At 36.9% G+C, this 27566-nt stretch overlaps 1 protein-coding gene across 1 annotated transcript; it reads right to left on the bottom strand.

Moving 5' to 3' along the window:
- Positions 1-6982: 6982 nt before the first annotated feature.
- LOC125229663 (toll-like receptor 6) lies at positions 6983-11368 on the bottom strand. Its single transcript, XM_048134554.1, has one exon. It carries the CDS (start codon positions 10947-10949, stop codon positions 7110-7112), a length of 3840 nt encoding a protein of 1279 aa, XP_047990511.1. The 5' UTR covers positions 10950-11368; the 3' UTR covers positions 6983-7109.
- Between the last annotated feature and the right edge of the window lie 16198 nt (positions 11369-27566).

Raw genomic sequence — 27566 nt, 5'->3', positions numbered from 1 at the left:
CTCATATAATTCATAATAGCATTAACAAATGATTTTAACTACATTTTGATAGCCGTGCCTTACTATTATTGGTGCTAACTGACACATAAATACGTTTACGGGTTACGATCTAAGAAAAAAGTTCTTAGAATTATTAAAATTTCAGTGATATGTTGCCGGAAACAGTGCTATTAGTGGGCTGCAGTAAATTCTACAAATTAGTGGCGTATGACAAACGAAAATTAATGGCTCTGGCCGCTCGAGGCATTTTTTAATTCCACACTTTAGTTGTGCTAATGATCAAGCAGATGTCAGCGCGGTACTGAAAATGAGTGACGTGACGTGTTCCTTTTTTTTATTAATTAGATAACACACTTATCTATTTCTAAATTATGTAAAGTTATAGTAAGGGGATATCTAAGCTACCATCATTTAAGTTCATAAAATGTATGTAAATATTGTATAATGTTTATTATAAGTCATTTATCAGTCACTTCAATAACAGTCGTTAACAGCCGTAAACTGTATTTATGTAAAAGTGTAGATATGTTTTGTCATATTAACAAAAATAAATAAATAAATAAATATTGGGGACACCTTACACAGATCAACTTGGCCCCAAACTAAGCAAAGCTTGTACTATGGATGCTAAGCGACGATATACATACTTAAATAGATAAATACATACTTATATACATAGAAAACATCATGACTCAGGAACAAATATCTGTGCTCATCACACAAATAAATGCCGTTACCGGGATTCGAACCCAGGACCGCGGCTTAACACGCAGGGCTTATATAAGTAGCATCTGTGAGGTAGCCTACATTTTTCTCTACAAACCGAGAAATCGTTGAATGTGAAATAGATAGATGTAAACACAAAACCGTAGTCTGGTTAGTTTTATTTTCCTGCCTTGCAATTTTTGCAGAGATATTTGAACTATTCATGAATAAGCCCGTATACGATACGCATCTAGTTACAAAATCCAATAAAGTGTAAAAATTATTAACCTCATGCTTTTAGCTGCTGCTGAAAGCAAAAGGTTTACCGCACTTTGAGGTCAACGCCTAAGACCCAACACACTAACATATTCTGATTAAAGCACGTTCAACAAGAAACACTAAAATAGGTTCCATTAAACAGTATCCGCGTCAATACTCCAAGGGGTACAAACTTTGATTAAAATTTCATAACCCCGAGCTTAAGCAGGGCCGACTCATTGAGAATTATAGCAGCGCGTTCAATATTCAATGGGCTGAGCCTTTGTCAACACATGTAACCACTAGTTTAACTCATAAATAAGTAATTTGGATGAGTATTGATTTTTAATTTTAAAAACGTGTTTGTGTCATGAGGTGCCTGATGTTACACAAACGTTTAAGAGAGATAACTGCTTCTATTAAAATGGAAATATGTAGCGTTTTATGTGTATAGAGAGTTTCATCTACCTACTTATGTTTAATTTTCAATATTAAATTCCGAGAATGAATAAAAAATTCTTAGCTATATTTCACTTTAAACGTTACACGATATCCGAGCTAATTACTCGCAAACTCATTAGCTTTTTAAACCACTTCAGCCCCTGACAAGAAAATCAGAGTCCGTTTTGCGCGCGTTAACAAAACGCCGGCGCTCCCCAAGGAGGCGGCTATAAGTCATCCAACTACCGCCGTCAAGAGAAAGCGATATATCAAGTTTGATAGTCAATTATTGGCACTCGGCGCTGGAAACCGCTGTCTTTGGGTTATCTGAACCGAGCTTGGGGACAGCCCTTTGGTAATGTGGCCGGGTTTATTCATACTTGCAGCAAATGAATACTGCTTAAATTTATGTCATTGTAGTACCTACTATGTTTGAATGAGAGTTGCTTTTGTGGTTATGCAAAGTATGTATTTAAAATAATGCCTAGCCAAAAACGCTCTATCTATTAGGGATTTGGTTGATAGTGTTGGAGTTTTAAATGATTCACGGTTAGTTATTACATAAGAGACATATTGACCGGGATATAAACAGTGATTACCTTTTAGATTTTTATTGAGGTTCCGATATTTCGACGCAGTTGCATGCATAACCGGGAGACTGAAGACGGCGGGTGGATGTCAAAGTTGCGTAGACAGCGCGCGACATCCACCCGCCGTCTTCATAGTGTTGGTTCTGGCTTATAAAATAGTTATACTACGGTGGTGGCATGATTGGCAATTAGCATGCAAGCATTCTGATAATAAGTTGATATCGTAGCCTATCATCATCAGTCATGACTCGTGCAAGTGTATATCTGACAGCGTGCGACATCTTTTCCCAATAAAATGCCTTTTTTTTCCATCTCAATAAGGCAAAGGAATTAATAATATTTTGGATATTACAAGTAACTCCCGACTCTAATGCTGGGAACTCGGAATGAACCCGCCATAATGACGGTCCCATCGAGCTATTTACTGCGCTCCGAAAATTCCCAACACCGCCACTTTGTCCACATTCTCAACCGAGTTCAGATCGAATTAACGACGCTAAAAAGTACAAGAAGACACGAAATCCTTCGTGAAATTAACGATAATCTTTTGTAACACTGAACGCGCCCCGAACAACATTCCTTTAAACTATTCGAATTTAGAACGACACGCCGAAGTTCTAGCATTTTGACAACAAATTCGACCCGAAAAAATGTTGTACGGCCGGTTGTTAATGCACAAATAGATTTGTCGTACCCAAAATAGAATTTCGAACAAACGAATCGTTCCAATGTTTTTCTATTGGACTACCAAACATTATTTCGAGTGCACCGGTGCATGTGATTAAGGGATGGGATATTATCTGAGCTCCTTTTGTCCTCGATTGTCCTTGTTTTGCGGTCTGTGGTCGACATATCGATATGAAATGTCACGAAGTTCTTATTTGGAAGTACTTAAGAGGCAGATTGGAATGTTAAATGTGTTTCACAATTTGTATTGAGTTACGCAAACCCAATACCGTAGCCTAGACGAAAGCTGATCTCTTTCAGTGACATCTCCAAAGTACGTAAAGGATTATCGAATGACAATATACGTTTTTCTATACAGACGGTGATATTTTAGACTAGAGTGCTATTAAATTGCGTATGCGTCTTTTGTCGTGCCATATGGTGCTTTCCCAGCAGATGTCTCTTTGTTAAGCCTCCATGTTTAAGTAAGCTTATATGTTAGAATTCCTATTAAACGTTTAATGGCATTTAAAATAGGATGACATGGATCAAATAGTCTGTGCGGCACTCAACAATGTCCACTTCACTTAAGTGATATAGGTCCAAGGATTTTTGATTACTAGTTATGTAGCTCATATGTACATGTTGCCTTTTTTCTCACTTTCAAAACTTATTTCGTATAATATATTGTTCCGAAATTCCATTTAACATTCCCTAAAATTTCTCGATGTTGATTGCAAAGTTATTTATTACAAAACGTTTTTCAGTTTCCTCTATTATTATTTACCTCACAAATGTTACAAGCATTTTGTCTCAACACAGAGCGGCGTCCCATACCAATATAATCAAACTTTCTACCCTTTGGTAACTACATTTTAAACTTAAGCACACAGGCCTATTGCGGTTCCCTAATAACTATCAAAATGTATATGGTGCGTAGCTGAAATTTTCCACACAATGTTATCTACATCCCTCTTCACTGGAGTACCAAAATTAATTACCAACTAATTCCATTATCCCGCTATTGTGTTAGCATTATGCGAATATATTTTATGAGATAGATAATATTCTAGTATTCCACGCTACATTACTTTTGTAGAATTAGCATCAAAAGGATGAAACAATGCGTCAAAAGTAGTTAGGTCTCGGTATGTAGAATAGACTTTAAGAGATATTTCTAAATGTAAAACGTAAAGATTTATCTTTATTTTGAAGTTGTTACTGAGTGCACACTTTTAGAGCTTTGTTTTATACACTACTGTTGACGTTGGTTGTACTTTTGTAGCGTTTTTAGGTAATAAGGTAGATTAATTTATTATACGGGATACCTACTGTAACTACGTGACTAAAACCACTGTGGTGTAAAATTTTATATCCTTAAGAATATAATTGTATTGTACTTATATGCTGTAAATAAAATTGCTGCTGTTTTGCAGTTTTATTAAGCATAATATTTATTTAATGTGGTTTTTATTTTCTGAATATGTAAGTTACATCCAAAAAGTAAGAAATATATCATTTTTAGGGTTCCGTAGTCAACTAGGAACCCTTATAGTTTCGCCATGTCTGTCTGTCCGTCCGTCCGTCCGTCCGTCCGTCCGCGGATAATCTCAGTAACCGTTAGCACTAGAAAGCTGAAATTTGGTACCAATATGTATATCAATCACGCCAACAAAGTGCAAAAAAAAAAAAAAAAAAAATGTTTTATTAGGGTACCCCCCCTACATGTAAAGTGGGGGCTGATATTTTTTTTTTATTCCAACCCCAACATGTGATATATTGTTGGATAGGTATTTAAAAATTAATAAGGGTTTAGTAAGATCGTTTTTGATAATATAAATATTTTCGAAAATAATCGCTCCTAAAGGAAAAAAAAGAGCGTCCCCCCCCCCTCTAACTTTTGAACCATATGTTTAAAAAATATGAAAAAAATCACAAAAGTAGAACTTTATAAAGACTTTCTAGGAAAATTGTTTTGAACTTGATAGGTTCAGTAGTTTTTGAGAAAAATACGGAAAACTACGGAACCCTACACTGAGCGTGGCTCGACACGCTCTTGGCCGGTTTTTTTTTAAATACAACTACCGCCAATAACTTTCGTGTAACATCAAGTAAATGAATTTCTATAGTCGCTCGAGTACTAAACTATATGCATATATGAACAGTTATACGTTCGAGTTCATGAATCAAACATCTCATGTTAGAACTTTGAACAATTGAGAAACATAGTCTCAAGTGCTTGCTAAAGTCGCATTCCCAGTGCCAACTTCTAGCAATTTACAGTTGTAAAGACTAACTAACAAACAGGGTGTATCCGATAAAATCGAGACCCGGGTTCGTGGAAATAAGTTTTCCCATTATTCCAACGCTGACCCGTCGTCGGTTGATAAGGGTGCGACCGGCAGAAGTGAAACCGATGTTGATTTCGTTTTGATTTGTCCGCGGATAATAGCAGTTTCATGAGCCGACGGAGCGCTGGCAGGCGAGACAAAAAGCGTTAATATGACACGCTTGTCACGATGTCGGCTGGTGGAATCAAAGGACCACCATTTGTAAAAGTTTGGAGATGTTCCTTTAATTCTTGAGTGCCGGTTTTTGCTGGATGCTTTTGTAGCTAATTTCTTACAATTTTGAATAAGACGACTTTATTAGTTAGGTACGTTGGGCGTTTTCTACTAGTCAACAACCACTGTGCGTATTTAGTATGAAAACGTTGTAGCACAGCTTAAGCCAACCCAGCTCCTCTCCTCTACAAAAACTAGAAGTATCTTTAGGTTGCTGAATACTTCCTTCAGTGTGTTCGCATGCATATTTGTTTCAGTATACTTCTACCTGTTCCTTGCTACAGTTATTATAAGTAATATTATTTCTGTATTATTATACCTTCATAGATATAAACTACATGTACTTGCGAAATATCCAACTTCATCTAACTGCGATGTAATTATATACCAGATAGTAAATACACCACATACCCTGTATACAATCAATAACTAACTATGAAGCCCCGGCAACCAAATAACCTGATTGCAATTTCAATTTTGCTGTATATCGCAGGAAACTTTGCACCTGATCGTTGCAGAGAACTAAGAACTCTGCACTGCACTAGGATATTGAGTTATACTTACTGAAGCGGGCACGTATGTTAAAAGGTTACTAAGTTTTAGTTACGTGAACAGTTTATGATTCTATTCATTTCTGAGATTTACATATTTCTCTGCAATTGTACTTAATTAATTTAAGAGTGAGAAATCGCTGGTACAAACTATGGCGTTCCCTACGCCCAAAAAGGTGCTTATGTTTATGCTTAGGGGTATTTTTATATTTATTTATTTTGGCAAATCTTGATGGTATTGATATTTTAGGTGACTTTTCGGTTATTTGCTTACCCAATAAACGTAATTCTAACCTAAGAAACGTTTCCTCATAATCCTGAAGATTTTATAGATTTACATTACCTCATTAATATTTTTCATATAACCTACCTAAGTGTACCTCTTTATTCTCGACGATGCATCTCCAGTAACAGCATTATTGGGTTCCTTTTACCAGCACGCAACTTGAGAGTGACTTCGAATTTCCAACATGTTTGCATATTGACGAACGTTGAAACAAGTCAACTTTGCCAGGCAGTTAGTACTTAGGTAGTTAGTATACTTTTTAACTTGGAAGTTGCAAATATCATTTCAAATCCCAAATTGAATTTGGTGATTACTTTTTAGCTATATTTGTTCTGTCAGGATTTTTAAAGTGTTGGTCAATGAATAACCTATATTTTATATAAATTATAAAACAGCAACTAAAGATAAGGCATAATATAAAATAAAACAAAACAAAATTATAATTTCAAGTTGATTTTTATTTCAGTTTTTCTTTTTTCGTATTCTTGTTCATATTTACAATTATTTACATATTTTAATATTTACATTCTTTTTTATGACAATCATATCTATTAACAAATAATTATTATAAATGCATCTGTACATAAAACTTTGGTAGGAATTATAATAATTTAAGCAATAAAATAAACCATATAAGATAAGACGATTGAGATTTTAGCTACAGTATATTTACATTTGTTATTTGCCTATCTATAAATTACTATCGCAGATAGTAGGAAATAATCCAGCCGTAACATGTTCATAATCTAATCCTACTTGTAGGTACAGTCAACCAATTGGAACCCTAGGACACTGTAGAACTATGTCATAGTGACGTTACAAATCAGATTGTAAGACACTCTTACTGCTTGTTATTTTGACATGGTTCTAGAGTGGCCTAGGGTTCCAATTGGTTGACTGTACAATTAAATGCGGATTGTGATGCTATACACCTTAGACTAAAATAAATATTAATATGGAACGTACGTACTTATATTTAATTATCACTTTTTTGGACTAATACGCTTAAGCGTTTTAAGAGGGAATTTTACCTGCGTTGAAGCATACGCTACGCCCAGAGTTGCGCGTGCGGCGGCATGCGGTGCGCGTGCGCGTCGCGAGCGTGCACGCTGGCGGAGAGCGCCAGCCCGTCGCCCAGCAGAGGGGGCAGCTTGCCCGGCGGCGGCGGCGGGGGCGGCGCCGGCGCCCGCCCGGCCCCCACCGGTGACACTGACGCGTAAATATTCACCGTCGATCGGTGATATTGACACTTTCTCAAGTCCGGCATTGCGAACCTTAATTTTTGCCAAAACTGCCTATCACCCCACTCTATACACGTGTTCGCCTTCAAACACAATCTCAGTTCGGGATCAATGTCTCTATTCGGCAGTTCGCCTAGTAATATTATTATCAGTCTTCTTCGTCTCTCTTTTAGTACTTCGTGGAGCGCCGTCTTAAACTCAAAACGGCACCATTCGTTGTTAATGAAATTTTTGGATAGGACGATTATTGTCCTCTTTGATGATTCTACGGCTTCGATGATCGTATCGGCCACATAAGCAGAAGCATTAAAATCTCGGTAATGCAGACAGAGCCGAAAACTTGGATCAGTTGATTCTAAGCCGGGCGCCAACATCTGTGCCACGAAAGCCTCGTCTTTGACACTGTAGCTAATATAGGCATCAAACAGCCGATCTTTGTCGGCCTCATCATCGAAAGCTGTGCTCTTGTAACACATTCTAAATCCACAATGGTAATATATCCAAACGCGGAGCTCTCGCCTCCAGTAAAATACACCACATATTAATGCGGAACTTATTATAAATATACACAGAGATATCAGAAGCAAAGGTAGGTAATCATTAATAACTTGATTTTCAATAATTGAGGAGCTTCCGCCGACGTGGCTTGTGCAAATAGTGGAATTGAAATCAGCCATGAGAGGACCAACGGCGTTGGTTACATTATCGAACACACATGTAATTTTCTTTGCGTCTTCCACTTTCCCAAAGTTATTTTTAAACCAATTTCTGAATTTGTTCATGTATTGACAATCGCACGACCATGGGTTGCGAGACAGGCTTATCTCTACCAAATATGGATTCACTGTAAACTGCCACACCGCAAAGCCGTAAATGTTATTCCCTTCCAAACGTAGCACCTCTAAACGTCTTAGCTCTATGAAGGTTCGATTATCGATATAATGTATTTTATTGTCTTGTAGATGTAACTCTCGTAAATTTTCCAGAGGCGACAACTCGAACCCGAGCAACTCTTTGATATTATTTTTTTCAAGATGCAAAACTTTTAAGCGTTTTAGTCCACTAAATGTATTATTATACAGAGCGTCAATATTTGAATTATTAGCGTATAATATTTCTAAGTTTTTACGTCCTATAAAAGCGTGACTGGTTAAACCACCAAAGTTGTTACCGTCTAGATATAGTTCAGTAGCGTCCATAGGTATGCTGTTGGGTATTTCCGCGTACCCGGCAGCGGAACAGTCCACAATATTCGCCGACCACGGTTGGTCATGATAACACGTACAGTTTGACGGGCACGTCATTTCACAATCACAAGCGTCAAAATCACAACATTGACACAACGTAAAACAATGAGTTTTATATGTACACAAAAACTGGGATGATTCCGCCTCGATGAGCGGAATATAAGTCCTTTCTCTATTATATAACAACTTGCAGTATATGCTTTCTAGGTCCATTACCCTAGGGTGTTGTCGGAGATGATCGAGCTTGTTAATTCGTTGTAGCCACTCCATTGTACAATCACACTGAAAAGGATTTCCTCCAATGTAAAACTCGGGCAGAGGGCGTCCTGGATCGACCGGAGTTAGGCGAAGCGCATTGAGATCCATACTAGTTATCTGATTAGCATACAAATCGACTCTCGTTAAATTGGTTTTTCCAACAAAAGTTTGAGCTTCAACTTGTGTAATTTGATTATCATTTAAGAACAGAAGTTCCACGCTATCGGGTATAGAAAAGGTGGATATTTTTGTCATTTTGTTGAAGCTGGCATCTAATGTCTGCAGGCGTAGCTCTTTATTCAAACGGTAGTTATTACCCAACTCTTTGATGTTGTTGCTATGTAGGTCCAGCCATTGAAGTCCCGTGGGTATAAAAGCGTAGTCAAACCATTCTACTTGGTTATCTGACACGTTTAACCACAACAAAGAAGGGATGTTTGCAAATAGACCTTGGATGTCTGTGAGCTGGTTAGCATCCAGTCGAATAGCTTGTAAATTATTAAGAGTATCAAATGCATTAATGTCGATTTTCTTCAATTTATTGCGCGCTAAATTCAATATTTGCAACGACGGTAAATCAGTAAACACGTCCTTGCTTATGTTTTCTATTTTATTTCCGATAAGTCGCAGTCCATATACGTTATGCAAACCGACAAAGCCGGGCTCTTCAAGCAATGTTATCTGATTTTCTCCTAGATCCAACGTTCGCAGTAATCTCATGTTTCTTAGCGCTATGGGTACTTTCTTTAATCGATTTCCATTTAAATTTAAATCTTGCAGGGAGGATGTATTTCTAAATGCTTCAGGGTGAATATCTTCGAGATGATTATTGTCGATAGATAGCAACGACAATACGTAGAGACCATTTAAGGCATAGGCATCGATATGTGTTATTTTATTGTATGACAAAATAAGCGTGTGTAGGTTGTTCATAGGCGCAAATGTATCGGCAGCAATATTTTCCAGAGAATTGTGTTGAACGTTCAAAATTTGTAGTGTGTATAAATCCTTGAATATCTTCGGGTCTAGTTTAGTCAGTCGGTTATTCGACAGGTTTAATAAGACCATTCTTATAAGACCTCTGAACGTGTTCTCTGTCACCCAAGTACTTGTAAGATGGTTATTTGATAAGTCCAATGCCAGCAATTGGTCCAAGTTTGCAAAGAGATTCGGTGATAATACACTTATGGAATTGTTTTGCAGGTAAATTTCTTTAATTACCGTCTTACAGTCCTTAAATAAGTCTTGTGGTAGGGCAACGATTTTATTATTCGAAAGATCTATTATTTGTAGTTGCTTCAAACCTGATAAGGCTTTCTCTGACACCATAGATATTTCGTTATCGTGAATATGCAATTCTTTTAATCTTCTCAAAGACATGAAGCCATTTTCAGGCATTAACACAAAGCGGTTGCTTGATGCATCAAGGACTTCAATATCTAAGGAGCACGAAGCATGAGGTAGAGAAGATGAAGGAACTGGTCCGTCTTGTTCACTTATAAGAGCCTGGTGAACTGCGTGTTCCCGGAATCCCAGATCACTCACATCCAGTAATCGGTTTGATGAAACATTTAGGTATACTAAGTTCGTCAGAGGGCAAAACAAGTTTTCAGGGAACGACCAAATGTTGTTAAAGCTCAGATCCAACTTTTCTAACTGCCGAACCGCCGCGAAGCTTTCTGATGCTATCTCTAGGCTCATAGCGGCCCACTCCGTATTTTTCGTTCGGATCGTTAAATTTCGAAGATCTCTCAAACCCGAAAGTACACCGGGCGGCCATCTTCCAATTTTACAGTTATCCAAAACAAGTTCACGTAGTTTTATTAAATGGGCGAAACTTCTGTCGTCTAAAGAGCTCTTGTACATCATTTCTTCATTACATTCTATTCTAAGTGACGTTGTATGTTCTGAAGGGATGACACTGAAGTTTGTCGTGTCGAACTCGCTGTTTATCGTACGAAGCTTACATGTGAGGGAAACTTCGTGGGAGTCATTCGGGCCTCGTAACCACCACTGACAATCATCCGGAGCTTCATATTTGAGTGGTAATGAGCTCTGATCAGCAACATTAAGTCCAACAACAAACAAAAACAAAATGTGGCTGAAGGCTTGTTTTCTTGAAGAACTTTTCTGGAGAGCCATTATGGGGTAAATCAAATATCAAGGAAGAAAGAAAACAGGACACGAAAGGCTCAGTGTCATGTTTTTTCCGCCGGTGTTCGTTTGTTTCGACCCCTTGCCGGATGTGTAGTATCCATCAATTTATAAAGTCTATTTCGGTTAATTTAATAAATAGTCCTTATTATACCAACACACATTATGTGATGATATTAATTCACAGCGAATAATATATCCTTCGAGATGTAAACAAAAATCACGTAAACAGTTCACTTTTACGAAAAGTCAAGTTTTTTCACTAAAAACAACACACAAAGTCTTCTTTTATTCATTTGTTGGTTTTGTAAAATTTTCTGAGTCCGAGTGTTGTTGCTGAAACACGTTATTGATAAGCGTGTTTCACTGAAATATCGTCCGTGCGTAGCGTCGAGCGGCGCGACCGTACTCTGACGCTGCGGTGAGTAAACTGATGCGAGTACAGGCATTGCAGTCGAGTATACGTTCGGTGGTGGGGAGAGGGGTGCGCGGCGGGAGCGAGATGAGCCGAGCGGTTGCGAATGTTCACGAGGACTTATTACAATAAATTATTTTTTCTTTGAGCTTTAAGGCAGCGGACGCCTGGATGTGCTGACCTTAGTTAGATAATATTGATTTGCGCTATCAATTGTTTTACCCGTGTTGTGTGCCCGTGTGGTGACGGGTTAAGAATTTCACCACCCCCTTTCTTCCCGTGGGTGTCGTAGAAGTCGACTGTGGGATATGGGTTAAATTGTGGCGTAGGCGAGAGGCTGGCAACCTGTCACTACAATGTCGCAGTTTCGTTTTCTTTCAACCCCTTATTAGCCAAGAGTGGCACTGTAACTTTAGCAGTTTCATGTGCTCTGCCTACCCCTTTATGGGAAACAGGCGTGATTGTATGTATGTATGTATGTATGTATGTATTGTTTTACAAATTTACCTAAGTAATTTCACTTAGAAATAATAGCTTCTTACCGTTTTTTCTGATATTTGAAAGTGTTTTCTACACTGTTAAATATACACACTTTTTTCTGTTTGCAATATTACGTTTTCTTAAAATTCGATTCAATTTATTATAAAAAATAGGAGTAACTAAAGCATAGTTAACATAGTATTGGCACGCGTTTAGCGACGAATAAAAAAAATATATTTAAAAATTAAAAAAAAACTGATAATCACATCTTAATTTTAATACGTTGATAACTCTATATTAGAAATTTGGTTGATCTAACTTTTTGCGTTTGTAAGTTATTGATGATGGACGTTGACCGGCGAAAATGCACTGTGAACAAATACGTGAAAAATCCCCTTGGTCTGGGTCAATGATTGCTAAATTGTTGAATTTCCAGAAAACTACTAGGCAATAATTATTGCCCAAATCATTATTTCATTAAAGGACAATTAAATAATAGTGGCAAAATAATTCAAAATATCCACTCCTTGCGGTCCACACGGAATCAACAGACAAAAAAGATGGATGAAAATCTTGTTCAGAGGATGATGAATACTATTTTCAGAAAAGTCCGTAATTTTGTGCATAAACATACTGAATGATTGAAATATATGTGACACGCTATAAATTAATAAACGATCTTTTATATTCTGCAATAAAAAATATTGTTTACTTTTTTCTTTTCATTTAAAAATTAAATTACTCCCATCGCGTACCAATTCTAAATTAACTATGCTTTAAGATTAAGGTAATCCTAAATTGACTTACTTATTTATCTCAATATAATTAAAACATTACTTTTATTTATCCATCAGTTAGTATGGTAGGTAGTTTAATTAGGTTTTGCTCATCTAAATTGCATATGCTTAAAGAGGTAGTCAAAAAAATATTAATTGTATGTAATAGATATTATTGCATACATATTTAGATGACAAGTCTCATTAGGAAATTATTTTTATTACAGACCTCAAAAGGTTGATAAAGCCACATGAGAAAAAATTGAGAAATGTTTTGGTTCGAATTAGGAAATTACCTTTAAATGTTTAAGTTCCTGTCTTGTTAGATATTTTATGCAGCCACCAGTTAATTTTAATGGAATTATCATAACAGTATATTAAAAAAAAACACATTACTCATAAGAATAATAATGACCGTATATTATTATACTATTGAGCCATTAATTATATTTCTCAAAGCAAATCCCTTAAGTCTTTTAAAAGCTTGAATATTAATCGTCTACTTCCTACCACGTCGCTGTGCTACGAAAATAAATTTTAATAGGATTCTAAATAAACCCGAAGTAATCGTATAAAAACTTTTTATTTACTTCTATTATAAACGTATAAATTTTCTTATAGAAATCGAAATGAATTTACCACAAGATGAATAGGGCAGAACAGTAACAAAAGCCTCCAACGCCGTTGCAGGAAAGCGGGATTAAAAATCAACCCTTTTATACTTTCAATGCTAAAATTAAAAGCTACTATGGGATAAAGGTATTAGGAGCTTAACGTAACAAAATTCGTAAATGCGTTCTCAAAAGAATTCAACAAGAGATTTTCTGTTCACGCTTGGCGGACCACACTGGCTGTCAGACGACGGAAGATATCATTTTAATCCTTTTAGTTAAGTTGACTATGAGACAGATGCCCGTGGTATCCGTGTTTCTCTTTTGTCACTTGGCGCTGCTTTCACGGTTGACGGGACGCACTTTGACGACGAAATGAGTGTTAATTATTGGATGATCACTTTTTTATCGTAACAGTCAGTCTAATTGTAATATCTAGTTGTTTATAAGTTATCTATTTCTAGTTAAAGAAGCTGTTTATACTTTAATATTGAAATTAACATAAGAATGTCCTAGGCATTGTATTATGTTAGCGTAATACCTAAACCTTTTGAAATTATTTTATTAACATTCACTTTATTGGAAATATTAGAAATGTTATTTTGCCTTTACGATTAAATTTCGACTGGGTGTACATATTTTCACGCAAATTCATTTACGTTACATAAGATAAGTGTTATCTCCCTAATTTTTAATCAAACGTTTGATATAAGATCCGGTCAATTTATTAAATTTACATCTTACACTGAATATTTTTTTTTGTGACAAGAGACAGGCATACCTGGTCTGTATTCTCTAATACACGACTACGATGAATCCGAGACGTGTTAAACTTATTACACCAGAGTGTTTCACATCAAAATCTGTCAGCTCTTGGATGAATAATGATCAATCGTTCTCGCTGATATTCGCCGTAGGGGCACCGTCTCCCACGCATCACTTTTTCTTCGGTTAGGTATTCGCCGGTGAAATAGTTCTGCGCTCGAATAAATCGTTTTTATCCGATAATTGCGAAGCGACTGTTGAAAAATGTGAGGTAGTCGTATTCGATCCATTTTATTAAGCAGCGTCTTAAAAGGATTTTATAAATTGATATTCGGTAGTTGGGCGTTCGATTATTTCATAGGTATAAAGTATTTTGATATATTTGATAAGCGATTCTATATTTGAAATAATTTGCTTTGAAATTTCTTAAACCTACAGCTACACTATTATATAAAGAACTAGCTTTTTTCCGCGGCTTTGCCCCCGTACTAATCAAATATTGTTTTCCCATACAAACTTTGGAACCCCATTTCATCCCCTTAGGAGGTGAATTTTTAAAAATCTTTTCTTAGTGTAAGTGGAGAAGATCTCCGCTTCATAAGGAACCTACGTACCAAATTTGGAATGTCTAGGACCAGTAGTTTCGGCAGTGCATTGATATGATATGTCAGTCAGTCAGTCAGTCAATTTCTTCTTTTATATATTTTGATTGTGTGATTTAATCAAATAGTAAATAAGTAAATTTATGTCGGGGTCTGAACTCTGTCTAAAAACTGAATTATTGAAAATTTGCACATTTTGTACTTCTAACTATACCTCAGGTTTTCAGGGGAACTATATCCGTGGGGGGGAACTGTATATGTACCTATATCCAGAAAATTGAAAAATACTGCTAGCTGCAAGAACCTTGCCGCTAGACTAACGCAACTACAGTAATTATATTTTATACATAACCTTTAGAAATTTTAGTTTTATTCTTATCCGACATTGATGTTTCCTATAGGAAGAATTTTGATTACCCCTCTCAAGAAATCGTTTTACTCATCGTTTAAATTACTTAGTGGTTTCAAATTAATTGATGAGTCAGTATCTTTATTTATCCTGACGTTAACGGACTGTTGCCAATTAATTTATTGCAACGGCATATCGACAAATTACGGCAATTCGTTTCTGGCTTCTTCAAGATAATATTAAATTAAATTGATATCAAGAAAAACTACTGAGAGTATAAATTCGGCTTATCTGGACTGTAACTTGCGGGATATCTCATCCGAAAGAACGAGTTATGTTATTAAAGATAGCTGGGGAGGGCAAATCGGTACTAAGTTAGATTATTTGCTTTTCAAAACATGCCAAATTTACCATTAAAAAACCGGCCAAGACACGCTCAGTTCCGTAGTTTTCCTTATTTTTCTCAAAAACTACTGAACCTATCAAGTTCAAAACAATTTTCCTAGAAAGTCTTTATAAAGTTCTACTTTTGTGATTTTTTTCATATTTTTTGAACATATGGTTCAAAAGTTAGAGGGGGGGGACGCACTTTTTTTCCTTTAGGAGCAATTATTTCCGAAAGTATTGATATTATCAAAAAACGATTATAGTAAACCCTTATTCATTTTTAAATACCTATCCAACAATATATCACACGTTGGGGTTGGAATGTAAAAAAAAATCAGCCTCCACTTTACATGTAGGGGGGGTACCCTAATAAAACATTTTTTTCCATTTTTTTATTTTTGCACTTTGTCGGCGTGATTGATATACATATTGGTACCAAATTTCAGCTTTCTAGTGTTAACGGTTACTGAGATTATCCACGGACGGACGGACGGACAGACAGACATGGCGAAACTATAAGGGTTCCTAGTTGACTACGGAACCCTAAAAAACAAAACTGTCTTAGAACCCAAATATCCCATTCCAACCGAATAAAACGATCATCGCATATTTGGATGCCATTTTATCGCCAGTAACCATCTGACTCAAATCAATAGATAAGTATAATGCCCATTAACCACCCAGAAAATCAACCTCCATAAATTCAGGTTTAACTTCGTCTAAAGTTCGTTAAAAAATATTAAACTTCATAAAAAGTGCCAAAGTAAACTTCCGCGAGGAAACGACGTGAAATGTTTCCTTTCCGTCTTAACTTTTTATAAGCATTATGTTGACAGCCAAGCAGCCAGCAATGAAAGAATATAATACACAACATACAATGACCAAAACCTAAGAAGGGTAAACATTCCATTCACTGAAAAACCCATTCCATATTTTATAAAAGTCACACCGTATAAAATGAGAAAATATGAACCTTGACAAAACGCGTGAATCTGTATATTAATCTCTTTGAAATCTAATCAAAGCAATTAAGGATGCTTCTTTCTTATAACGATCTATATATCTGTCCTCTTCATACCTATGAGAGTCAGGATCGGATATCTCTTTCATTCGTTTTTTTGCCGTTTTATAAGGTGGATATGTGACAGGGGTTGTCCGGCAATATTTCACGAGCGGTGCCTATAGGGCAACAACGCTCAGGTAGCAAACATTATCACTATGAGCTTTGTTCATAATTTAGAAAAAAGTCAGCTTTTTAGTCGGTGGGATAAAAGTGGAGTAGAGAGTACAACAAATTTAAATTTATTATTTTGTTATGATAGTGGACGACCGCTTCTCTATATTATACACTTGTTCCTCTTTTTCTCTCTGCCATAATATATATATATATATATATATATATATATATTTAATATAATTTTATATATTTGGTATATATATTGAATATTATTGAGGCATGGCTATAATAGTAATAAGGTTTATAAACTATTATAGCCATGCCTCTCAATGACTCTTATAGAAAAAAAAACATATAAACTCTAACGTACCAAGCCTGATGCAATAGAGTTCATTTAGTAGTTTTACTACATACATTAAAATATAATAAATAAAATAGCGTTAGTATCCTTAAGGGGTACGTAAAGCACATGAAACTGTTCAAGTTTATTTTCTGACAGTGGTACTACATATGGGATTGAAAGGAAATTTTGAAATATCGCACAGTCGACTTCTAACGCCGTGGCTTGCGTGGGCGACGGTCGCGCGATGGTCTCGCGACGGCGATGCGACGCATACGAGAACAAACCTTATCGATATGGAAGTATGAGACGCGACGGCGACGGTCGCGCGCCCACGCAAGACACGGCGTAAGTCATCCACAGGAAGATTATCTTCCCATATCACAGGGGTAGTGAAATTCATAATCATCATCACCATACGGGGAAAAATGTGCTAAATATACCTAATTATTATTTTATGATATTAATTTACAAAGTGATTCAAAGTGAAGGTATCATAAAATAGACAAATCTGTCTTACCGTCTCCAAAACTTTTCGACGCCTATTATATAAAAAAAGTACCTACTTACTTTTTTGTACACTAAGTAACTAAAACTTAATGTGCCTAATGACATTTTAGGTTCTTTATGTTTCAGAAAGAAATTTTTTTACTTAAACTTTTGAGCACTAAGTCGTCTCCAATCCAATCCGAACAAAACTTCCAACAAAAATACGAAACGGATAAAAAATAAGCTGCTCAAAGTTGAGCTGCTAAGAAAAAATGACTAACAAAAATATTAATCTTAAAAAAGATAATGCTCTGTCTGAACTTATTTTTTGCATTGTGCCATCTTTTGTGCCAATTATGAGGCCGTTTTGAATTTTTTAGTGGCGTTTTCTAAAATGTCAACGGTGGGTGAGAACAGTGGGAACTTGGTCCTGCGTGGTTAACAAGTCCTTTTGTTCGTTAGGTGCGCATTTAATCCCTTATCTTTTTTATAATTGTACAAAAACTCGATAAAATTCATATTTTGTACGTATTGCTATTTGCTCTTTGTTGCCATTTTTTTTTAATTTTTGAATTTTATTTATTCTCAAGCTTAAACTTAGCCTGTTTTTGCAGATAAATATTATTTTTGTTTAGTGCACCTAGAGAAGATTTCACAGAGTAGATGCTTTTTAATTTAGATTTTATCTTGCTTAAATTAGCATTTACTAATTACTTATATTATGCAATCGCTTATGAAAAAGTCTTACCTTCCTTATGTTTACTTCATATTTACTGTCCTATTTAGGTACTTTAAGTTTTGTATGTACGTATTATAAACGTAACTTAATCCGCGAGTAGCCGAGAAGCAAAGGATAGCTTTAGGAGGAACCCTTGAACAGGTTGAGGGCAATTATTTACCTTTCGATCTAAGTCGTTACTAATAGGCGCACGTACCTTTCAACGCGCCGGCGATGGCTCTAAAGCTGGAAGTACACTGGTAATGTTTCATCATCATCGTCATCCTCCTTGCGTTATCCTAGCATTTTGCCACAGGCCTAATATATTAGCCATTTATTGCGTTTGCTTAGCCTGCCTTGAATCAATCTTATCCAGAAGTGCCTGTTCCAGATGTGGTCTACTCAAGGAGCTATTCTTATGTAAGTACTTACATCATTATTATCTTTGCATTAATGTCGTGACTGTACTGTGTACTTGTTTTATTAAGAAATGTGACAGATACAACGGTAGCGGGTGGATGTCATCCAACGTCACGGGGGTCCGGTCTGAATGAGTATACATCCAAGATCCGATCACCAAAAATATGTACATCCATTATGATTACGATGAAATGTCCTCGTAGGTACATATTATTATGTGAGTGTGCACGGGGAAACCTCCCACTTTGTCGATTGCTATAAAGCCATCAGTTTATTCATAATTATAAAGATGTAAGTAAACCTTATTGGCAACCGACAAAGTGGGACGTTTTACTAAACACACTCACATATGTCATCCTAATACTGACTTTAGAGTTTGTTTTCGAAACACCTAATAGCACAAAGATGAAATAAAATCCAAAAGTCATTTAAAATAAAACATCACCTCTAGTAAAATTTTTCTTAGCACCCGATTTTAGTTCAAAGGTATTTTTTAATTCAAATTTACCTTCGCCTAGGGTGACGGTTGCTTATGGAATTTCATTTAGTGCACACTAGCCCTAACCCGCGCCGCATGGTTCCATTCAAGTATTCTTACACATCGCCGTACTTTCAACAGATAGTTTACAACCATAAGCCACCTTAGTGTATAAACAAATAAAGTCGAGCTTAGTAATATCAGAATAGAAAGGTAGGAGATTGGAGAAGTAACTATTGAACGGCCGCCGCTGTACAGGCAAATTATACTACTCACAGCGGGGATCAGGTCCTGTTTAACGCAATATATCGAATTTCTCTCACTCAGTTAACGATTTATCGTGCTTGTTGGCAGAAAAAAATATTGAAGCCTTTTTTAAAGCGCCAATAGCTTTTAATAAAATAACGGTTGCAAATTAGCCAGCTCATAAAACAACCGTCGTTCGAAATTATTTGAGTGATCAGTTACTTTTTATTATAATTTATCACTTATCAGACTTTTATATTTATTTAAAACATAATAGCTATATCTTAAATGAAGCGTAAGAAAAGAAACTAAATATTTAAATACATACTTACTTAGTGCAAAATGTTTTTCCTTCGTATTAAATATGACGGAAACGTACGAACGCGTCATGCTATTTCAGTCAGTTTCAGTATAAGAAGTCCTGACGGTGACTAAACTAGAATGACAAATACAAGCACTTCACAGAAAATACAATGGAAAACTATTATGCACTACATCTTTCTTTCTGCCTTTACATGGATGACCAATGAAGTAGTGTGGGCCAATAACAATGGCAATCGGGCTTCCTATATCCGATTTGTAAATGTTCTACAGTTAGGTACTTATCATGTAGGCAATTACAATGTGCCAAAGATTTTTAAATTAAAAATTTAAATATCACGTTATGTACCAACTATTAAAATGGGTAATAAATATAAATTCGTATTACAATAGTATTCGTAGACCATTAAAACTTTGAAAAAACCCCCGACCGCGACATTCTAGACCGATTTTCATGAAACATGGCTAAAAACACTCCCGACTAGCTAAGCTTTCAGACAAAAAAAAAACTAAATCTAAATCGGTTCATCCGTTCGGGAGCTACGATGCCACATACAGACACACACACAGACAGACAGACAGACAGACAGACAAACAGACAGACACGTCAAACTTATAACACCCAGTCGTTTTTGCGTCGGGGGTTTATAATTAACTAGCTTTTACCCGCGGCTTCGCCCGCGTAATAAAAGTATTCTTATTGAAACGTTTACAAAAAATAAGATTTTCATTTGGATCCGTAGGTTTCTTTGTAGGTACATCTGTCCGCGATTATTTCGATTAAGGTAAAGCGGGGCAATTCTCGACTGGAGGGCCATTGTAACTGATCTATTTGCTGTACGGTCCGGTTTTGGCTGACTGTACCTTACACATATTAATATTGTTTTAAAAGAAATTCTTGCAATGATTGTAGAATTGTTACACAGCGACCACAGCGTAGGTGCGAATATGTATGTATTTTACCTATATAAATATTTATACTGGGGAAACTTCATACAACCCACATAGCCAGTATCTCGACGCTATGGTCGGTAGGGTAAAAAGTACTTCCTTGCATTATCGCTTACAATTTTTTCCATTTTGCTTATACTTATTGCAAACGTAAACATATAAAAGGCAAGCAAACAACGATCTTCTTACAGCACATTGAATGTAATAGTTTACGGATGCAGGATACTCGCCGATGCCTACTTACTAATACCTTCCCACTGGGCCACCTGCATTTTACACTGCCTAAATATCGATTGCCGACCGATTATTCCGACCCCAATCCCTATTCTTATCCCCGTCCCTATCTCTATCTTTGTCCCCGTCCCCGTTCCGTCCCTGTCCCCGTCCCTCCCCTATCCCTATCCCCGTCCCCGTCCCCTATTTTTATCCCTATTTCTATCCCTATCCCTATCCCGATCCCGATCCCTATCCCCTACCCCTACCCCTACCCCTATCCTTATCCCAATCCCAATCCCTATCCCTATCCCTATCCCTATCCCTATCCATATCCCTATCCCTATCCCTATCCATATCCCTATCCCTATCCCTATCCCTATCCATATCCCTATCCCTATCCCAATCCCAATCCCTATCCCTATCCCTATCCCTATCCCTATCCCTATCCCAATCCCAATCCCAATGCCTATCCCTATCCCTAACCCTATCCCTATCCCTATCCATATCCCTATCCCTATCCCAATCCCAATCCCAATTCCAATCCCTATCCCTATCCCTATCCCTATCCCTATCCCTAACCCTATCCCTATCCCAAACCCAATCCCAATCCCAATCCCAATGCCAATGCCTATCCCTATCCATATCCATATCCCTATCCCTATCCCTATCCCTATCCCAATCCCAATCCCAATCCCTATCCCTATCCCTATCCCTATCCCTATCCCTATCCCTAACCCTATCCCGTTCCTGTCCCTGTCCCTGTCCCTGACCCTGTCCCTGTCCCTGTCCCTGTCCCTGTCCCTGTCCCTGTCCCTGTCCCTGGCCCTGTCCCTGTCCTTGCCCCTGTCAAATTATCATGCTAGGAGGTGAACTTTGAAAAATCCTTTCTTAGTGCTCCTCTAAGGAACTTCCGTGTCAATTTGAAATCTCTTGAACCAGAAGTAAAGATAAAAACTAAAGCTATACTTATAGCTATTTTGGATATTTTAACCCCATTGCACAATAACAGGGGAGAAAATTTCTTTTCCACCTCATTAGATTTAAAAATCGTTGTATTTATCGTGATCAGCGACCCGATAAACCATAAAAACGATACCCATATTGTGTTTTTGACTTTACCCCCTTTGCACCCCTTTAGGGGTCAAATTTTCAAAAAACCTGAAACATGTATTTAGTGAAGTTTCGAATAAAATAGTCAAACTAATCTTGTTTCCCCATAGAAACTTTGAACCCCCATTTCACCCTTTTAAGAGGAGAATTTTGAAAAATCCTTTCTTAGTGCTCCTCTACGCCATATAAGGAACCTATGTGCCAAATTTGAAATCTCTAGGACCAGCGGTTTCGGTTGTGTGTTGATATGTCAATCAGTCAGTCAATATCTTCTTTTATATATTTAAACCCCATTGCACCACAACAGGGGAGAAGGTATTTCACTTCCGCCTCGTTAGATTTTAAAAAACGTTGTATTTATCGTGATCAGCGACCCGATAAACCATAAAAACGATACCCATATTGATTTTTTGACTTTATCACCCCCTTTTCACCCTTTTAGGGGTTAAATTTTCAAAAAACCTGAAACACGTATTCAGTCATATGTCTTAAGGAATCTTCCTGTGAAGTTTCGAATAAAATAGTCAAACTAATCTTGTTTCCCCATACAAACTTTGAACCCCCATTTGACCCCCTTAGGAGATGAATTTTGGAAAATCCTTTCTTAGTGCTCCTCTACACTATATAAGGAACCTACGTGCCAAATTTTAAATCTCTAGGACCAGCGGTTTCGGCTGTGCGTTGATATGTCAGTCAGTCAGCTTCTTCTTTTATATATTTAGATGATTAAACGTAAGTCCGCTATTAACTTAAGGTAAGGCTTAAGTGATGTTCTATCACAATGATCCGAGTTGCTTCGTCGAATAGATTAGAAATAAACATTAGGGCGTCTACAATTTGTTATCCACCCAACTAGAGTAGCGAATTTAATTTAGGGAGACATTTTTATTTATTTTACACATAGACCTGGTAATCGTCTTTGTCGGTACGCAGCTACGCTCACCTTTACCTCAATCAATCTCAGCCTAGAACATCTTGCTGAAGTCAGTTATTTGCAAAACCCGGTGTTCCCGAACAAATACTTGCTCATTAAAATTACAAAAGGTAAACAGATAAGACGGAACCAATCTTTCGTAACAGATTATCCCTTAAGATAAGATACTGTTAAGGCAGACAAAGATTGAATTACCATTACAAAATTACAAAAGACATTTCGACGATACGTAAGAGGATTAACCGAAAGTGGTTACAAGTCAACATTGCAATTTGGAAAGGGAACACGCAACTGTACATTTGAAATTATTTTTTCTATTGTTGTTAGATGGACGTTAAAACGTTCTAGGTTTTAAACGACTTAATCCCCGGAAAGACAGAAAGAAGAATGTCGGGACGACGCTGACGCATTCTATTCATTATTAGAAAACGCCGATGACAGAACGGTTGAGTATAGAGAATGAGCCTTTGCTCAACAGTGGGATTCTATGCTATGGAGTTCTATGGATTTTTAATTGGTCCGAAATAAACAATTTTTATTTTATTTTATTTTATTTTTATGCGATTATGCTCATCATAATCAACCCTTTATCAAGAAATTGGCCTCAAAATAGTATGCTAAAATATTTCCCGGTACCTATGCGCTATGATTCATTTTACTATTTGCGTTTCCCACTTTGTAAATATTTACGCATATTTTTAACCTATTTAAATTTATCCTACGAGTAAATACAATAGTTAGTTAAATAAATTATATTACAATTATGAGTTTACATGTTAAATACAAACATGAGTACAAATTACATCAGAGTGTTATATTCAAGTACCAGAAGTCCAGTGCTTCAACTAAATTCGATGTACGCAGAATCTCAACGGACCATGCACGTTGTAGAAACTTTGCCAAAGTAATCAAAATGGCGTGTTAGTTAACTGAGACTACCATGAGTTTTTAATGATTAACGGACAGTTTCATTACACTTATATTGACCGGAATATAGACTGTGATTACCTTTTTGATTTTTATTGAGCTCCGGATATTGAACGCATCCCAACCAACGACCAACGAGTGTGAACGCGACCAGTGGTAACGCTGAAAGTAAACGCAGCCGCCGCGCGCGAATGCGGGTAGATCGCGCGCTGTCTACACAGCTTTGACGTCCACCCGCCGTCTTCAGTTATCCGTGATCATGACACATGTAACTGCGTCGAAATATCGGGAGCTCCATAAAAATCAAGGTCAATGTCAGTCTAATGAGTTTTTCACTTTTAGAATAAGTTTCTGGACAGCCTAAAACGTCACGGAAAATGTGTGTAATTTTTGGTTTTACTAAGTAATAATTTGGGTATCCTGTTCATTCCCTCAATACAATGTTATTTTCAGTTCCGCTATCGAGTTACCTATAAAACGTGGAAAACTTATGGTAGCGGGTCAGATGAAACTTAATATTAACCCACGAGAACATCGCTTGGACATGACGCGCCGCATGTAGTGCAAATGTCTGGCCTTACTAAACTTGCTAGAGGCTGTATGGCCACAGATATAATTAACATGGTCGAAGGCATTGTTTGGAATGTAACATTATTTACTCGTTTTACTGGAAGCGTTAATTTCTTTGTTTATTTTGCATATGTTAAGCAAATTTCGTTGTCATGAGCATCAGCAGCCAGATCATATGATATTCGATACGAACTTCAAACCTTTAGAGAGGACCATCAGACCTTCAACCAATTTGGCGTTTCGGTTGTTCATGGGCGGCAATGATCGCTTACCTTCTTTAACTATTCTTTATTGCACCATGGTAATTATAAGATGGTTTTTACATGCGAAACAGTTCCTCAGAGTCCCAAGATTCTTGCAACCTATCCGCTCGTTTGCCTCCTATCAAAGGAGGCAAATGAGCGGATAGGATGAAAAAAGTCCACAATTCGTCGCTCAAAAAGTAATAACAACACACGCTAACATAATTATATTCCAGCATACATTAGGCCTTTCAATAAATGAAAATGAATACTTCTATACTGTACTGGCGTTACCAAAGTCGCTATCGCCTAAGTACACATATTACTATAGTTTTTTGTATTAACTAGTATACAATGAAGCAGTTCTACAGAGTATTGCTTGCGTAAACGCTCCAACCAGTCCGACCCCATTTGTGTAATAACCAAAGGTTAAATTGGACATGAAACTCATATGAAAACTAACTCTAATTCACTGCTATAACTGCAAACTCGACTAGTTTCCAGCTTCGTTCGGATGTTTTGAGAAATTGCGAGCAACATATTGCCGATGCTCGTAATAATTATGAATAGATTCGTGTTGAATTGACTTGCTTGGTTTTTATAGTTGGCTTCTATTTTATTCATCTAGCCAAAGGAACTATACCAGAAACCAATTTTATGCACGCATGCGTATTAGTAAATTATTCATCAATAGCCTATTTATATGCACATTTTTATTTATTATTTTATTTTTATTTCAAATATGTTACACATTATGACAGTAAAAACCAAAGCACTGAGTAATTAAAAAAATACATAAGAGCATAAAAAATAAACACATAAAAGTAAGAAACTTCATCTAGATTTAGGTGACAACGTATAACGGATGATATAACGACGATTGCACGGCTAAGGTACAGTCTTTGTGGCCCATCGACGGAACGTCGCCAGTTTGTCGGTACAGGTTGCACTTCGGGGAGTGTGCTCAAGAGCTACATGAGCTTATTCCGCCGTCCCCATTCTACCATCGGACTCTTAGACGCGCGGCCGGTTTCCATCCTTACTTGGTAGATGTGCCGCGAATTCGCACGAAGCGCTTTGCTTCTTCTTTTCTTATGCGCACTGCCAAGGAGTGGAATTCCTTGCCGGCGGCTATATTTCCTGGCAACCTTCAAATCAAGAATGAACAGGTGCCTTAGCCGAATGGCATTTCTGCTACGCGAAACGAAAACGAAACGCCGCGAAAGGTAGTCTGGCTCCGTCGCGCCAATTCGCAAGAGCGATAGAGATAGATATCTATGAGCATTTCGTTTCGTAAGCATTTGTGCCGTTCGGCTACATACCCAGGCAACTTCTGGGCGAGCTCATTCTATCGGTTTTTACCTTTGACTAGTCTGTGGCCAAGAGTAAGCCCATTTATAATAAACATAAAATATATAAATGACAATTAAATACGTTTCATTTCATAATTTTATTCAGAATGTCGAATGTCGTACTTGTGTATGAGTAATTGTGTAACTCACACAAACTGGTTAAAGAAAGACATATTTAGTTATTGGCCAGTCTTGAAGACTTCTTTTCGCATAACTTCTGATTTGTTAGAAAACGTTAGCTAGTTAGTTGTCAACAATAGTAATCACGTAGTTACATTTTTTAATGATAACAAATCGTTTCTAATAGTTCATAGTTCTAGGTCGACACAAGTCTACTTTTGAGTAACTTGCTGTGGTAAGGCCCCGGCGGATCGCAGCGACCACATACACCGCTCATATTAGACCCTTGTTTGCTGACGCTACTTCTCCGTAATTAGAGAACTGAGGCGTCCGCAAATAAAGTCCAGGAGGTATTGAACTTTTTGTTCCTTTGTCTAGGACAAGGGATAGACATTGGTTTGAACTGCGCGCTTTGTTCCGGTTCCTGTGTTGATTTACTTTGTCTGATATTTCCTACGTTGGGCTTTATTTGCCTAACGGGATATAGACATGAATAATTTATACATGGGATGAGAATGCATATATATATATGTTGGTTCATTTTCAAAAAAACAGTGTTAGTAAGTAACGTGAAATTAAACACCTAAACAATATATCGAGCTATGTATAAAAATTCAATGCCGAGAATATTTATATGTTAACATTGAATAAATCCTGTCTCAATTGTCAACAATTGCAAATGTTATTTGAGTTACTCCAACTGAGTGGATACCAAATGAAATGTATCATATATAATGTTACTTAGGTACCTAAGAGAGTCAGAATAAATGACTATATAGCAGATTAATTACATTTGCAAACAAGTTTATACAGCGTAGCTACTCGAGGATGTGCGGTGAACTTATTATAAACACTCTATTACCATAACTTCAGGTTTGAAAGCAAAACAAGCGCGCTATTGCAGCTGCGGGCTTCGATAAGCGTCTTGGTGAAAAATACAATCTTATTCCGCACCTCGAGGCATGATGATACACAGTTTTCAAGAATATACAAAGGTATAAATTTAAATAGATATCATACACGAAAGAAAAAACGACAGGGTCCACTGGTGGCCGAGCCGGGAATCGAACCCGGGTCTTCAGCTTACGCGGCTAAAGCGTTATAATTTATATATAGTAGTGTGACTACTTGAAAATAAGAACAAATCGAAAAATATTCAATAAAATAATTTGATTTGTTCCCTAGTTGAATATACAAAGGTACTCGAGCTTTTGTAGATCGTATAAGTATTTTAAACTTTTTAAATTCGTACTGCATATTTATTTAATAGAAATGTAGGTTTTCGCTGAAGGAAAACAATGCGAGGAGGCCCGAATTATCTCAATAGGCTCTAGATTGTCCTCTAGGTTAGAAGGACCGATGACGGAGAGGACGATAAATAATTAACGCTACGAAATGTGTGCAATTTTGTCATTTACTCACTCCGCTTAAGGCACTGCTCTGGCAAACCCCGTCGCTGGGCGATGGCCAGACGATTTACATTTCTTCTTTAAGAGATGGCGATAGACTGCTCAGGATAAGGAAGACTGAAAAAAGATGGGAGGTATCTTTTCCCCAACAGTGGTATATAGTAGACTCCCAAAAATAATATAAAATATTGAGAATAAAT

The sequence above is a fragment of the Leguminivora glycinivorella genome, chromosome 9 (genome assembly GCF_023078275.1).
Source record: "Leguminivora glycinivorella isolate SPB_JAAS2020 chromosome 9, LegGlyc_1.1, whole genome shotgun sequence".
Classification (NCBI taxonomy): Eukaryota; Metazoa; Arthropoda; class Insecta; order Lepidoptera; family Tortricidae; genus Leguminivora; species Leguminivora glycinivorella.
This window is presented reverse-complemented; position numbering and strand designations above follow the sequence as displayed.